Source organism: Nuphar pumila, chromosome 1 (assembly GCF_984573655.1).
Source record: "Nuphar pumila chromosome 1, dmNupPumi1.hap1.1, whole genome shotgun sequence".
NCBI lineage: Eukaryota > Viridiplantae > Streptophyta > Magnoliopsida > Nymphaeales > Nymphaeaceae > Nuphar > Nuphar pumila.
The window spans coordinates 176,075,559-176,092,917 of NC_143249.1; the positions used below are offsets into that span (position 1 = coordinate 176,075,559).

At 35.8% G+C, this 17,359-nt stretch overlaps 1 protein-coding gene across 4 annotated transcripts in view; it reads right to left on the reverse strand.

Annotated features, from left to right (window-relative positions):
* Positions 1 to 12,789: 12,789 nt before the first annotated feature.
* The window catches only part of LOC149851355 (uncharacterized), a 63,326-nt gene continuing 58,756 nt past the window's right edge, over positions 12,790 to 17,359 (reverse strand). For all 4 annotated transcript variants that reach the window (XM_090000373.1, XM_090000363.1, XM_090000382.1 and 1 more), the window contains 5 exons: positions 17,162 to 17,346; positions 15,052 to 15,190; positions 14,861 to 14,920; positions 13,351 to 13,455; positions 12,790 to 13,242 (listed from right to left, as the gene is read on the reverse strand). In XM_090000373.1, the coding sequence (XP_089856499.1) occupies positions 13,129 to 13,242; positions 13,351 to 13,455; positions 14,861 to 14,920; positions 15,052 to 15,190; positions 17,162 to 17,346 (603 nt within the window). In that variant the 3' untranslated portion in view covers positions 12,790 to 13,128. The remainder of the gene's footprint in view (positions 13,243 to 13,350; positions 13,456 to 14,860; positions 14,921 to 15,051; positions 15,191 to 17,161; positions 17,347 to 17,359) is intronic.

Below are 17,359 nucleotides of genomic sequence, written 5' to 3' on the forward strand. Positions count from 1 at the left end.
TGAATGGACTTACGCATTCCCCTGCCCTATCCTTGATCTCTGTTAGTAAAATAACTAAAATATCATTCGACAATTCAACCTCCTTCTCTACGGATCGCAATGGATCGGGGAGAAACGGGGTCCCGCCCCATCTTGTCCCATTTGGATCGGGAATAGAGAACATGAAATGGGGATTGAGGACATGAAACTGGGATGGAAGCAGGAACAGAGGTTAAAATCAAAATCCGTACATGGATGATGGCAGGGATGAAAGACAAAATTTTGAGACGGAGCAGGGGTGGAGAGCTAGTCGCCCGCATCCACCCCGGTCCCATGTCATCCCTACTGGAGACATTGCTAGGTGATTACGTAGCCTGAGATAAGCATCTTCTCTTCTGTGAAACTAATGGTAGAGCTAGGTTTGGTTTCGTCCATCTAGGAAAATCTTTTCTGGTGTTGTCTCAATCCAATTCTAATCTGGTTGAACCTGGAGCATCTTTACTTGATAATGCAAACACGTGAGAATTTGGTTTATTCAAATTTGTATTATAAATCATATGGTTCAGTGCAGCAGTGAGAGCATAGAGAATTCCTTGTTAGAAAATCGTGTGGGCCTACATACGTTGAACCACACATTGTAAAATTGTCTCAGGTTCAGGTCTGGTTCATGTGATCTAATCCAGATGGGCTCTGTGGTATCTCATATGGTATAGTACACTATGTGGAGAGACCTGCCCTGTCTACAATTCTGTAATTGGCTGAATTGGAGACAGACTCATAAACACATTAGGTTATAGTCCCCAAACCTTATATAAAGGTCATCTCTACAGGCTCTCCATAAGTCAGGAAGAGATTAAGTCTCTCTCATTAGGTTTAGAGAAAGAAAAAAGGTCAGATATACAGGTTCTAGAAGATCATACCCATCAACGATCAACTGGAGCGCTACGGATTCAGGTATCGCTTTCGCATTAAAGTTTTGTTTTGTTTTTTATTTCAACGTTTTGACAAGAATATGTATTTGATCTTGCTTTCGTTTCGGTGGATTTTTATTCCAACAATTGGTATCAGAGCCCTTTATGTTCCCGATAAATCATTGAATACTCAATTTTATTACATATATTATTTTATTCTTCGGGCTGCACCGATCTGATGCAATCGATGGGCATCCGGTGACATTTGAATAAGTGGAAAGGGTCATTCGACCCTTTTCCCATTTGATCACCAGACAACAGGGGTGGGAGGGTCGATCGACCCTCCCCTTCGGTTTTGACTGAATGACAGTCGACGCTGAGATAAGGGGGTTAGTCTTACTCTCTCCTCATCAACGGTCAAATAAAAGCGAAGTCACCCGTTTGGGACCTCAGACGACGCAAGGCCTATTTCAACCATCTGGAAGCTCTAGGCCAGTTTTTCAGTGTTTCAAGCTGTGGTTGACTCCATTGGTCCCCACGGGACGCGCAAGGCTATTTCGGCTATCTGAGCATACCAGACTGATTTTTTTCGAACGTTCTGCGAGGGCCGCTAGTTGTTGGCTCGCTATTCGGTCTTAGACTTCAGACTCGTGACAGTGCCGGAAAGGGGTTCGATCTGCCCCTGTCACCATCATCGACGTTGTTTAGATTGTAAGTTGCTGGTATTTTTTTTAGGTTGCCAACTATGGTGTTTTTCGGCTCTACGCACACCCGATCGAGCACTCTGGGTCGAGATGCCATGTTTGCTCCTGTATATGCCTGTTTTAACCCTTGAACCAGACGATTAGGTTATAGCGATGCTTTTGAGGACTAGTTCAGGCTTATATCTTACTGAATCAGGCTGGTTAAGCCATTAGATACTGGTTGTTTCAGGTCTTTGGAAAGATTGGTTCGGTCTGCCATTCGACCGAGTCTGGATCGGTTCAGATTTCATCCACCTTTGTCAAGCAAGGGCGATCCAGTTCTCGAGTCAGGTTCGACCTAACCCGTAGGTCAGATCTGGACGATTTTGTACTTAAGGCTAGGCCTGTTTAGGGTGTGCTTAGCTCATTGTTTGGGTCCAGCCCTGACTGAATCAGCCATATGGTTCAGGCCGACTCGGGTTTTCCTACTCCATGGCAACCCGGTATTTAGTTGACCGACCTAGGGTCCAACCGACCTTCAATCGACTAAATTGGGGCTAGTTTGGGATTCAGCCGAAGCAGGACTGGCTTGCTTTTGGATTCAGAAGGTTGTTGACCCGATTCAGCCCCCATTTGGTTATGGGGACTGAACCGAGTTTTGTGCGGGGTGTAGAGGCTTGCTGTCTCGGTTCAGCCCCATGAGTTTGAGGGGTTGAACTGAGTTAGACAAAAGACCATCTATGGGTTGGGCCTTGTTGGATCCGACCAAACAACATAGGCCTAATTCGGGTCAGACCAACTTCGGGACCCGCAACAGGGTCCGGCTAGGCCCAATTGGTTGGACCCGTGCACTATGTCTTAATAAAAAAATTGTGAATTCTACAAGGCTATCAGGCATGCACGTTATGGGTCACTTTTGTGGGTCAATTTTGGCTATTTTTGGCTCATGTATATTATTGATCTTTCTTTATATTCATATGCATACTTGACATACTTGAACGTTGGTATTATTCTTGGTTATGGGTCTAATATTTTAAAATAAATTAATCGAATCAATATGTTTCCAAAGTAACCTCTGTTATGTAGGTTAGTTCATTTTGAAATATTATGATATTTATATGTTTGTGGTTCATGCGAATAGTGATCGACCTAAAGGAAGATTACTATTTGGCCAAGCACAAATGTATACTTTCAGTAATAAATATGGAATAATTATTCAATTTTCCATGTGAATAATGAGTCAGTTCAAAGAAAGGCCCATTATTTGACATGACTAATTGTCCATATTTTGATTACTGCATTGAGAGTACCACTTACAAGTTTACACTTCTGTCAAAAGACTACGGTTGATAACCTTTATTTGCTTGATACTATTGCCTCATTTAATAAAACCTTGCAATTAAGTTATGGTGGTACAAAATAAAAATTGACAAATGAGAATTCTGCTTTGTTATGGCCTAAGCGCTTTGGTCATATTTCTAAACAAAGAATTGAAATGCTTGTGTCAAATGAGATTCTTGATTCCTTTAATTTTACTGACCTTAAGGTTTGTGTTGAGTGTATAAAAAGAAAATAAACAAAAATAAGGAAATTAGGTGCCGAAAGGAGAACAAACGTCTTAAAACTAATCCATACAGATATTTGTGGACCCTTCCTTACGGCTTCTTGGAATGGTCAATAATATTTTATTACGTTCACAGACGACTATTCTCGTTATGGATACATATATTTAATCAATAAAAAGTCTCAGTCCTTGGATGTGTTCAAATCATATAAGGCCGAACTTGAAAACCAACTTGGCAAAAGAATTAAGGTTGTCAGATCTAACCATGGTGGTTAGTACTATGGTAGATATGATGGACCAGGTGAACAACATTCAAGGTCTTTTGCTAAATTTCTAGAGGAATATAGAATTGTCCCTCAGTGTACCATGTTAGGCACTCCTAGCATGAATGGTGTTGCCGAAAGATGAAACATGACTCTTAAAGATATGGTAAGGAGTACGATTTTTTATTTTACCTTACCAGAGTCTCTATGGGGAAAAGCATTAAAGATTGCAGCCTATGTTTTGAATATGGTACCCTCTAAAGTAGTAACCAAGACCCCATATGAATTATAGACAGGCCAAAAGCCTAGTATGAAACATTTTCGTATTTGAGGATGTCCAGTGGAGGCTATGCCCTATAGGCCATATGAAAAGAAATTGGATTCCAAAATGGTTAGCTGCTATTTTGTTAGGTATTCTGAAAGGTCCAAGGGCTATAAGTTTTATGACCCTGTGAATGTCATTTTTCGAAATGGAAAACATTTTTTTCTTTGAGGGTACTGAGTTTGGGGGGAGTGATAAAGTAAAAGACATTGCCTTTAAAGAAGTCTTTTTCTCTTCCTACAGTTATAGATGACAATGATCAGATTTTCATTCCTGACATTGTTCCAACAAATTCGGATCAAGGTAATGCTTTAGATCTTCCTATCCAAAATCAAGCTTTTACTCTTAGAGTTCAAACTCAATAACCTCAAGAACCAGTGCCACTAAGGAAATCCACTAGAGAGAGAAGAAGGGTAATTTCAGATGATTATATTATCTTTCTACAAGAACATGAGGGTGATATTATCCTAATGTAAGATGATCCAATCAATCTCCATCAAGCCATACAAAGTTCTAACTCTCAAAAGTGGATTGAAGCAATGCATAAAGAGATTAAATCCATGAGTAAAAATGACGTGTGAGATCTTGTCCCATTACCTAAAGGTGTGAAACCCATTAGTTGCAAATAGATATTTAAAACCAAAAGGGATTCAAAGAGTAATGTGGAAAGATATAAAAGAGTTTACTCAAAAGGAAGACATTAACTACACAGAAACTTTCTCTTCGGTTTCTATGAAAGACTCTTTTAGGATTATGATGGCACTTATGGCTCATTATGACTTAGAGCTACATCAGATGGATGTTAAGACAAAATTCCTCAATGGGGACATCGATGAGACAATATACATGGTCCAACCAAAATATTTTGTCTCAGGTAATGCCAAGGAAATGGTTTGCAAGCTAAAAAAAATCATCTATAGACTTAAGCAAGCTTCCCATCAGTGGTATCATAAATTTCATCAAGTTGTCATCTCGTTTGGTTTTGAGATCAATGTAATTAATGAATGCATATACCATAAGTTCAGTGGGAGTAAATTTATCTTCCTGGTTTTGTATGTGGATGACATATTGCTTGTTAGTAATGATATAGGCATACTGCACGAAACTAAGAGATTTCTAACAAAGAAATTTTAAATAAAAGATCTTGGGAACGCCTCTTTTGTATTAGGGATCCAGATACATCGAGACCGTTCTTGAGGTATTCTTGGATTATCACAAAAGAGCTATATCAAAAGGATTCTGGAAAGGTATGTCATGAAGGATTGCAAACCAGGGGATACTCCTGTTGCTAAAGGAGACAAGTTTAATCTCACTAAGTGCCCTAAACACCAGTCTGAAATTAAGGCTATGGAACAGATTTTTTATGCATCTGCTGTGTGGAGTCTTATGTATGTTCAGGTATGTACGCGTCTAAATTTAGCGTACATTATTGAGATGCTAGGCAGATATCTCAGTAACCCAGGTATGGATCATTGGAAAGCAGCCAAATAGGTTATGTGGTATTTGCAAAGAACAAAAGGTTACATGCGTCTACAAGAGTTGGGGTTTTGGGGTATTTAATTTCATCCAGTTTCTTTTGGTCCAATGTTTGCATTGGATATTTTTCAAGTTTTTAAGCTTTATGGAATCATGGATGGAGAAGGGTGCCATTGCACCACGAATCATCTGCATTTTGTTGAATTATCTTGGACAGGGTTTTTTCTTAAGTGCATGTTTGTTGGACTGGATATAAGCCATGAAAATAAGGAAAATATATCTGCAAATAATGTTCATGACATTGAATTGATAAAGAATAGGAAAAGAGTTGCATGGAAATAGAGGATGAGAAATTGAGTTGGAATGGCAGGAGAGGGACGTAGGAGATGCTAACCTATTTATTAGGCGTCACTATATATTTGAAATGTAGTCATGACATCATTCTTTTTGGCAACAAAATGGGTTAATATGGTGAAAGGAGGATAAGGTAAATTCTGAAGCATTTAAGATTTTTAGACTTCTTATGCACCTTTACTTTGGTCCTTTCCTGCTAAATTTTTATGCACTTCTTTAAATTCCATACCATGTGTGTTGTAATAGCTTCTCGAAATTGTTGCGCTGTTGTTTCATACGATATCATTCTTATACCAATGCACTTTACTTGACTGTAAAATAAAGTACTTCTCATTGTAAAAATAAGGTAATTCTGCCAGCCAGGCAATTGAGCTTCTCCTACAGAAAGGCGTCCCAGAATGCCATATAATTTTTCTCAATCTTATTTTGGTAAGATTTTCCTTTTGCATTTGTTTTTCTTTTCTGTTGGCACATTGGACTTTTTATTTCCAATTTCAGTGTTGGTGCTTTTGTACTTAACTTGTTGGCACACTACAACATTTCAGGCTCCGGAGGGGACTCAGATTGCAAACAATGCCCATCCTTAAAAATTGTTACTTCAAAAATTGATGTAGCATTGAACGACGAGAATCGAGTCATTCTTGGGATGGGTGAAGTTGGTGACCTCTATTTTAGCGCAGATTAATTTTATACCATGCATCATTGGTAATTCCATTCAATTTTATCTTTTCAAAATTACATGTCTCTGATGAAGAAATTTTAATGTTGATGTCATATTGTTATCTGTCATGAAAATGGGACGAACCCCAATTCTGGAATGGATACCAAGAACCAAAAATATAATGTATTTGAATAAATACTCACCATAAAAGTAACAATGAAGCACAATAATTATAAAATAAATAATTTCATTAAGAATGAAATTGAAATAATACACAAAGAAATATAAAATTACAAATAACCTTCTATAAACACTAAAACACTCAAAACCCTACAAACTACCTATGTACTCTTTCACCTTTATACATGTACACACCCACATATTTATAGAATAAAGAGTAGAGAAGAGAGAAAAGAAGATTTTTAGTCATTTGACCTTTTTCAACTGCTATAAAAAGTAAATTTAATTTTACTATATATATATATATACACACAAAAAAAAGAATACATTCATCTTAACACTCACCCTCAAAAGTTTGAAATTATAAAAGAAGAAACCCTCTACATAAAATGTCTCCGTAGACTTCATCAAGTTCTTCCATTTGATGCTTCTTTAAAAGTTGTTCAATCATATGCTCTATTAGACAAAGGATATTCAATATCATCAATTCTTGAAAACATGTATATAGAGCTAACAAAACATTCCAACTATACACATATATCATAAGAAGAATTCAAAATATTAGTTATATATTATAGAGAGAAGATGGCTAAGCATACAAACATACAATATATAAAAATATTTAAAAAATCAATTTAGCATTTTTAAATTTATTTAAAATAAGAATTAATTTGAATAAACATTAATTTCAAACACGATAGTCATTGAGAGACTCACTATAAATATTAATTTTTTTTAAGAAATCAACGTTCTTAATTCACAAGAGAACATAATTGTATACTATTAAGAGAGATGAAAGCATGAAATATAGTAATAATAAAATCATTAATCACTTTAATCATTCATAAAAATCATGCATACGTATATATTACAAAAGACACTAATGCATAACATACATGAATTTTCAACATCATCATTATCATAAAGAAATAACTTACAAAAGAGTTTAAATCATAATATTTCCAAAAAAGAGTAAATACTTATTAAATAGATTTCCTTTCAAAATCATTTTTTACACAACGAAAAACATAGATCAATTAGAAACAATGTATATACAAATGAACCATACAACAATTAATGAAAATGTTACTTATGGACTAATGTTAAAAGATAATAATAAAACTCTTTCAAGAAATATTTAAAATCTCACAAATATCAATAAATGCTTAAACCAAAGAAATCTCACAATAGAGATACACACCATTAACTCACAAAGTCACAAGTTAAAATATAAGAGAAAGCATTAATTTATGCAAGACAATCATCCTTGATCAAATTTAAAACATCCTTGATCATGCAAACTAAAGCATATGTTCAATGCAAAATGCATGAAAATATATTAATAATCATTTTTTATACAAGATCAAATGAGTTTTGAAAAATTACTAAGAGATTTAAAATTTTCATATAACACAATGAATGATATTGGTAAATCTTAACACTAATTTGACCACCATAAGAAATCACCTCACTAGACCTCCAATCCTAAAAAATCAAGTGTATCAGCCACTAGAAGAATAGTATAATAGGCAAACTTAACTCAGCATATTGAAAAGCAATATCTCTTGTCTACATAAAATGACACTTAAAACAAGTGTATCAGTGACTACAACAAAAGTATAATCTCAATGTTACCTATGAGAAAAACAAATATACAAAAGTATAAATAAATATCTTTTGTCTACATATAATGATACTCAAAATGAATGTATCAGCTACTAGAACATGAGTACAATTTCAATGCCACATGGGCTAAACAAACACAACAGTGTAAATAAATATCTTTTGTCTATATATAATGACATTCAAAATGATTGTATCAGCTATTAGAACAAGAGTATAATCTTAATGTCACTTAAGAGTTACATATAATGACACTTACATGCGAGGCATAATCAGGAAGAAACACAAGATGTAAGAGAGCTTATAATGAAAAACAAACTAAAGTCATCAAGAAGAATAATAATATCAATATTTTGAAACACCATGGTTTCAAAAAACATAACTATCATCACAGAAAAAACAAGATATCAATCATCCAATATTATAACAATATCCACACAAACAAATGAGTAGTAAAACATACTCATAGAAACCAAGATCAATCACCTGCAAGTTGGATATATACTTCTACCGACAAGATGACATGAGGTATACACACAACTCACCCCAACAGCTAACTCAAATTTCCAACAGTATTAAGTTTGAAGTCAATCAACCATCAATTAGACCCAAGGCAAATGACAACACGTCATTCATAAACTTGAGAATCTAGATTGATAAGATGACATGACACAATTCACCTCAATGGCTAGCCCTGACCTAATAACAATAAGTCAAAAAACAAATTATGCATATAACAAATCTATGATGGACAAATCAAATGCCATAAAAAGGCAATACATATGAAAATTAATTTCCAAATAAGTGAGTTCATACATAGAAACCAATTTAAAAGGACAAAGTTTCAAATTAAATCCAATAAAAGAGTGCAATCATATGCACAACAATATTTTACATGACAATTTTTACAACCTTGATCAGACAAACAAGAATCATGCTACATGAAGTTTTTGAGAATTCTTCAAAATGAAATCATAAATCCGCCAATCAAGGAACAAGTATACTAAGGCACATCACATACAAAAGTTTCAATAACTCTCAATAAAAAGACAAGACCAATATATATGATTTTATTTAAAAATAACTTTTTTAAAAAGCTAAATCTAAATCATAAGTCTACTATGAGACAATTGAAGACAAATATATAGAGACACTCTCACATCTTAAATAAGAGACAAACATGAACTCACAAAGAAAGAAATATAAGCAATAGCTACTTAGGGGCTTAAAAGAATAATAAAAATATATAATTTTTATTCAAGATAAAATGCATACAAAATGCATAATATATTCAAAATTATTAAAACATGCATTTGGATACATGATGACAAACCATAATTACCCCATCAATAGTAATCATATAAACTACTCATGGCATATACCTAAGAACATAATGTAAGAACTCCTTAATATACAAGCCATTAATTTTTAGAATAAATTTTACTTTAAAAGGAGGCAATATCACTTATACATGAAATAATAATACATTCATACAATGATAGAAGGATCTTATGAGTATAGAAAATATCTATGATATCACTAATGAAAATACTTAAGCGAAAGATTTCTAAGATTCATAATCTTAATCAAAGAGTTCGCACAAAATTCATGTTTTGGTCACACAATCATGATACATTAAAAAGATCTCAAAGATAAACCATGAATGCACATATATATGGGCATAAGAACAAGCATACACATACGTTAAGGGACATTCAAAAGACAAATACAACATACAATTTAATGTTTTGCAAAACATAAAACACATAAGATTTTAAAAAACCCCATATTTTTTAAAAAATAATAAATTTTCAACGTGTATGTAAAAAACTTGAATTCATACAATATGAATCTTTTCCAAGGCCACAATGCCTTACGATACCATGTCATGAAAATGCCACAAATCTTGATGCACTCCGGAAAGGATACCAAGAATAAAAAATACAATGTATTTGAATACATACCATACAAGTAACAATAAAACACAAGAATTATAAAATAACTAATTTCATTAAGAATGAAATTGAAATAATACATACAAAATATATAAAATTATAAACAATCTCACTACAAATACTTAAACACTCAAAACCCTACAAACTACCCATGCACTCTCTCACCTTTACACATGCACACACCCACATATTTATAGAATAAAGAATAAAAAAGAGAGAAAAGTGAAGATCCCTTTCTAACTGTTGGAGAGGGTCCACCTTCTCCAAGAGCTATAAAAGGTCAATGTAAGTTTACTATATATATACATATATATATATATATATATATATATATATATATATATATATATATATATATATATATATATATATATATATATATATATATATATATATATATATATAAAGACATCTTAACATCATCTTGTTTCAAATTTCAGATAAATTTTCAGAGGTCCCCCTTGTTTTGGATACATAAGACATCTTAACATGACGCTCCATTGGGGTGGGTAGCGAGGACAATGATTTTGAAACAAGATGATGTTAAACAATCTCACTACAAATACTTAAACACTCAAAACCCTACAAACTACCCATGCACTCTCTCACCTTTACACATGCACACACCCACATATTTATAGAATAAAGAATAAAAAAGAGAGAAAAGTGAAGATCCCTTTTGGAGAGGGTCCACCTTCTCCAAGAGCTATAAAAGGTCAATGTAAGTTTACTATAATATATATATATATATATATATATATATATATATATATATATATATATATATATATATATATATTAACTTCATCTTGTTTCAAATTTCAGATAAATTTTCAGAGGTCCCCTTGTTTTGGATACATAAGACATCTAAACATGACGCTCCATTGGGGTGGGTAGCGAGGACAATGATTTTGATTAAGGTACATTACTGAGCATGACTGAGGAATGAAGAGAGAATTTTCTGTATGTTCTTAGCTTGAGCCATTTCTCGATTTGTCTCCTTTTTAACCCCAGATGCAAAAGATACAATATGTATAATTGTTTCTTCTTAAACTATTATGCTGAGAATTTTAAACAGTTCTCTCTTCAGTAAATGAAAGTTTTCTGTTATGCTCGTCACCGGCTATATGTTGCAGTTAGTCTTTTTTTTTGGGGGGGGACACAGAAAGCTGGGGTTAGGTAGACCCCTACCAGTTATACCATTTGGGGTTCGAATTGCAACAAATCAATGAATGTTGTTTAAGATGGTTTGGACATGTTGCACGAAAACTTATTTGGGCTCCTGTAAAAAAGGTTGTCATGATAGTAAATGTGTCATTCAAAACAAGTCGGGAACAATTATTTAAACTAGCAGCCAGAGTCACATCATTTTCCATGCAGGTCTTATTCTAGGATGCATGGGTACTGTCTGGGGACCGTTTATGGAGCAGCTTTTGCAAGATTAGTTCTCAGATTCCTTTGTGAGAAAAGGTCGATACTGGTAATATCTTGAGACAGTACAAGTTTATTATCTTTGCACCCAAAAACAAAAAAATTCTTGTTGCTCCTATGAGTAAGGCAGCTTCATAACGCAAGAAATGGGTTGATTTTGAGTTACGATTATTAGTGACTTTGAAAATATCAAGATGTATTCAGCTATGGAAAATCCATTTATTTTCAAAATGTCTCATATTCTTAAAATGTCATTAAGTTCACTGTGATATATCACTATATTAACACTTATTTAAAATATTAAAATATTTTTTTCGTTTTCATATAATTCTTCATATTTTAGCTTTACATTTCATCAAGAAAACCTCTATTTGTTAAACCTGTTCTCAGAAATCCTGCAAAGATAAAGAAAAAATGGAGAATCTGAGGAATTGAGCACTACTGTCTTAGGGGCATCCCTCTTACATTGACTTTGCCCATATACATTGACAATTCATGAAAATGCCCCCTCAGATTACACGCAATTGCGAAAATATACTTTTGCAGCAAGGGCTACATCATCTTAACCCATTAGTCCTCTGTTTCATGTAATGATTAACAGTGACCTGCAGCAGGAGGTGCAATTCCAATATATCCTGGGTTTCAAATGTCTTGGTTAATAGCAGAAGATAAAATGAAAAGGAGAACAACGTAGATGAAAAGAAGGCAACTCCAATGAGTTTTCAGAAGCTGAGAGGAAGATAAGTATAGTTTATGCCCCAACAGGGGTTGGCGTAGTGGGGTGAAGCCTTGGATGCTAGACGGGCAGTCAAGGTTCGATTCCCATGGATGTCACCCCTCTGCGCAAGCCAATGCGTAGCATAGACCCCGGGGGCAGGGGTCCTAGTCTCGGAGTTTTATGCAGCCAGTACAATGGCCATAGGTATGGCAGGATAAGCCAGCGCAACCAGTTCTTCAAGCCGGGTACGGTTTCTTCAGGTTATAAATTACAACAACTACGCCTTCATCCCAAAACAATTGGGGTCGGCGATATGAACCAATTCTTCAGGTTATAAATTAAAAAAAAAATAGAATTATAGTTTATCGTAAACCTGGACTATCAAACAAAGACACACCAGAGCAGAACAGCCAGGCTGGTTCAATGACTGCACAGCCTGACTGCATGAAAACACACCTTCGAGTGAAAGGGCAGGTTTGAAAGAAGGCATTCGTTTATGCCACTAGCACGTAATCAAGAATAGATATAGCCAGTCCTTACAATTTTAGTGTGCAATCAAAACCGACTCTCAATTGATTTATGAGCGCCACTGAGTCAAACTTGATTACCAAGATGCAAAAATGCAATTAGAGAGACCACTAGAGGAAAACCAAGTTACAGAAGTAATACTTTTGCATAAAAGGATCAAATAGATTTGCTCTACCACCAAAATGAAAATGATTACACGGCCAGGAGAATGAAAATAAATTACAAAAGGGGACTGAATGAACTGACTGTGGGTTGCCGTCCCCGTCGGAGAGAGCTAGTTAGCACCCAGATAGCCCAAGTCATCCAGTTCTGATAAAATACATATACACGACGCGTATATTACACATGGCATACTCAACCTGTCTGCAATTGGGACATGTCAACCCGACAGACAGCCTATATTCGCCAGCGGAGAACAGAGAAGAGGACGGCATCGACAGTGAAGATGCGAGAGCATCCTAGATCATCTACAAGTAGCAGTTACATGAAATAGGAGAGAGAGGTCTTCTTTCTTGATCCACCTTCCCCATACAAGTCATTCCACTGTAGCAACTCACTCATATTTGTTGATTCTGATGATACACTAGCACAAACCTGGCAGGCACACATTACATGGGCTTGATGAGAGAGTCGGAAGGAGCAATGAAAGGACCATTTAAGCATTTTAGGACTCTGGAATTCAACAAAAATAGCTGTACTTGCCTGTTCGTGGGCATATCTGAAATCATCCTTGTTCAAAGGCCGTACATCTGCACCACTGCTTAGATCAGGAGCTGGCCTGCCTTCCGCCAATGCTAATGCCCTCTCCTACAAGCACAAATCACGTGTACCTCATAAGTGATTGCAAAGGGGAGAATAATTATATTCAGGATGTCAATCAACTTTCTTTTTTTATACTGCCAATCAATCTTTACAAGAGTACTGAAATCTGCACAACAGATTAACTCTGGATTATAGGTAACGCCATCAACAAACCATTTCAACATTACTTATTAGTAAATACCAGTCTTATAGATAAGACTGGACAAGGTTTCAAATCACTTTAGTTGGTTATTTCATGCCAAATATGGGCGAGCTTGCTTGAATGGAAGACCCTAAGCCTTGACACATGCAAGTTACAGTAACTTCAGAGTTCAGATCCACAGAGGTTTATATCACATATATCTGTTCTTCTAGAGAGATTATGTCAGAGACATTAGCATAAAAAACATAACTCCAACCATGAAAGATGGTTCATGTATGACATATGATTCAATTGGATATAAATGAGAAGTAAATTTGCAGATTGATGACCCATATAAAAAAACATTACAAGAACAAGTTGACAATGTTGCATGACCGTCACATCAAAATGTAAATTTCCTCATATGATAGTCTGTTGGCCTTACAGCCTGGTTTATCATAGCTAAACTTCATTTACACGACAGTGTATTCATGGAACACATCCATAAGGTTATTTCAATCATAACTGACCTTAAAGATTTGGGAAGATATACAAATGGAAACTGGATTTGGTGACATAACTGGTCAGTGTCACTAATTCGTAGTTATGGTAATGGAAACTTGAGAAGATAGATAGACATAACTAATAAGTTATGTATAGAACCACCCTTGCAGGCGGCAGAAAGTCCAAGGATCACAATGCACATAGATTAAGGCAGCAGAGGGTGGTGACTCTTATCAGCTTGACAAACCATCCAGATCTTGCAAGGGAAACCTGATCTAGATCTAGGTGACATCTATGTTTGAATCTATTAAATCCAGATTCAATTAACATTTTCCTGTATTAGTAAAATGACATGAATGTTTTGGGATGAAGGCGTAGTTGTTGTTGTTGTTGTTGTTGTTGTAGTAAAATGACATGAATCAACCCCCCAATCCAACCCAGATTGTGAGGTCTGGCTCCATCATGCAGGAGAAAGTTCTTATATGAATACAGATTCTTAAAAAGAGTTGAGTCCATGTCTAGAATCTAGATATATCAGCCCCAATACTAGCCCTATATCAGTATACAGCCATTAAAAATGCACATATAGGAAAATTGATAGAGATACCAGAGCGGCAAACTAACACCATCTGGCAGCTCCAAATGTGTAAAAATGAATGAAGGCAAAAGGCCATGAGATAAGACGGAAGAATCTTCACATATGCAAAATATATAATCAGAAGCAGAAGAGTCAGAAAGAGGTTTCGAATGATGACTGATTTTGACCTTTTTTTCCTTTGCCAGTATTTCCCGAATAGGACAGTGTGCAGCTGTAACACAAAGGTTCTGCAACATTATGGGGGAAAAGAAAAAAAGTGGTCAGAATTAACGCAGTTCAAACATTATCGGGAAAAAAAATTCGTGAACTGGAATGTGCAAACATTTGAAGAGAACTCCCAGTGAAGTGCAAAGAAGACCTTTAGATCACTTCCAGAATATCCTTCTGTCATATTTGCAAGTGTCTCAAAATCAACATCTGGTGCCAACTCTTCCTTTATCAATATCACTCTTAGTATCTTTGCCCTATTTGGTGCATCTGGCAAGTTGACCATTAACCTAAAAATGTTTAAAAGTCAGATAACATTAGTTCAATAATATCAAGATCAGTAGTAAGTTTGGAAATCCCACTAGTAATTGGACAAATAACATTTTACCTATCTCAAAAGGACACGTTAAAATGGTCCCATTTCACGCCTGACATGTGCGGACATCAGATACGATGCAGTTATGGCCATGCCACACGACTGATTTTATTGACCGAATCGGACTCAGTCAACTGCATGTCAGGCTTTTCAGGGTCAATTTTGACCTTTTTCTGAAAGCTTAATAACAAAAAATATAAAATTAAATCGAGAAAAGGGGAAAGGAGGTGTTCCGACTGAACCCTAACACCTGTCCCCATCCCATCTCTCTTACGCTCCGGTGATGGAGAACGACCCCTCCGGCCAGTGACGGCATTCCAATGAGTCAAAGAGGTGGATGGCCGGACGATGCATGCTACAGGTTCCTCTCTCTCTCACTCACTGGAGGAAGACCAAAAAAAGGGGGAGGAGGAGGGTTGTGCAGTCTCTCTCTCTCTCTCTCTCTCTCTCTCTCTCTCTCTCTCTCTCTCTCTCTCTCTCTCTCTCTCTCTCTCTCTCTCTCTCTCTCTCTCTCTCTGTATGTATATATATATGAGTGAGGACCGAAAAGGAGTAGGCGGGTTTATCCTTTAAAAATGAAAATGAACACTTAAGTTTTGACTTTTGATGGATATTTTTGGGGGTTTTCGGTTGTCTGGTGCAGAAGCTAAATGGGGTGTTCTGAATTTTTGATATGCTTCAAAAATAAAAAAAAGAATCCTAGTTCTAGATAGGTTTTCGGTTGTTTTTTTTGGAGGTTTGTTTGGGGTTCCAATTTTGGGTGAATGGTGATGGTGTGATGGCGCTTTCCAAATATCTATTGAATATTTGAATCTGTGTTTGTAAATTTCTGTTGCTTAATTCTTTCTTTGCTTCTTAAAACTAATTGTTTTAGTGCCTTGTTTACAATTTTTTAGTGAGTGACGGAGTGCTTCTGGGTTCTGTGCTTGACTGGTTGTAACAGGAGGGGCTGCAAGCTTGCAATTGTGAAGTGTGAGTCGTGTAGCGTGTGCTTGTGAAATGTTTTATTTGTTGAGTTGTGACTTGTAAGTATGAGCAGCAAGGGGAAAAATCCACAACTGGATTCAAGTTCTAGACTTGTTAGTTAATGATTGTTACTTAAGCTTAATGAATGATAAGTCAGAATTTTAGAATTTTTTGCATAATTTACAATATATATATATATATATGCATGTCCTCATGTCCTATTTTTAAAAAAAAATCTCAAATCCGTGTCACGTATCCAAATCCCATATCCGTATCTTTCCGTGTCTTTGTGACAGCATTTTACAGAATAGAGACATGTTTATATATATATATATATATATATATAGAGAGAGAGAGAGAGGGGACCATCCAGCGGAAGGATGGTCCAGAATCTACAGTTAATTCTGACCATCCATCCTGCAACAGGGCAGCCTCTCTCTCTCTCTCTCTCTCTCTCTCTCCACAGCCTTAGAAACGCCCTCCCCACCCCCATCGATTTCCCTGCTACTCACTGCTGGACGGCCATCTGATGGTTGCCAGCGGAGGTTGAGATGGTGGTGAGTTGCTGGTCGACTGGCAAGCAACCACCAGATGGAGGAGCCAGCGGCAAAGTGCTAGGCAGTTGCTGGCCAACAGACACTGCCCCCGACCTCTCTCTCTCTCTCTCTCTCTCTCTCTCTCTCTCTCTCTCTCTCTCTCTCTCTGCTATATATATATATATATATATATATATATATATATATATATATATATATATATATATATATATATATATATATATATATATATATATATATATATATTGCAGAATGCTCCTGTTGCAAGGTTACTCTCGTCCTACAATTAGCATTTATGATCAAGTGAAGGTGATGAAAAACAAGTTTATGTTGGTAGTCTTTCCAAAATAGAAAAAAAGTACCTTCTAGGGAGCCTTCTAATAACAGCCTCATCAAGGTCAAAAGGCCTATTTGTAGCTGCCAGTACCATCACACGCTCTTTATCTTTAGTGCACAATCCATCCCAGTTGACCATAAATTCATTTTTCATCTTCCGCATGGCTTCATGCTCACTAGGATTTTCTCGACGACCCAAAAGACTGTCCACCTATTTAGAGACA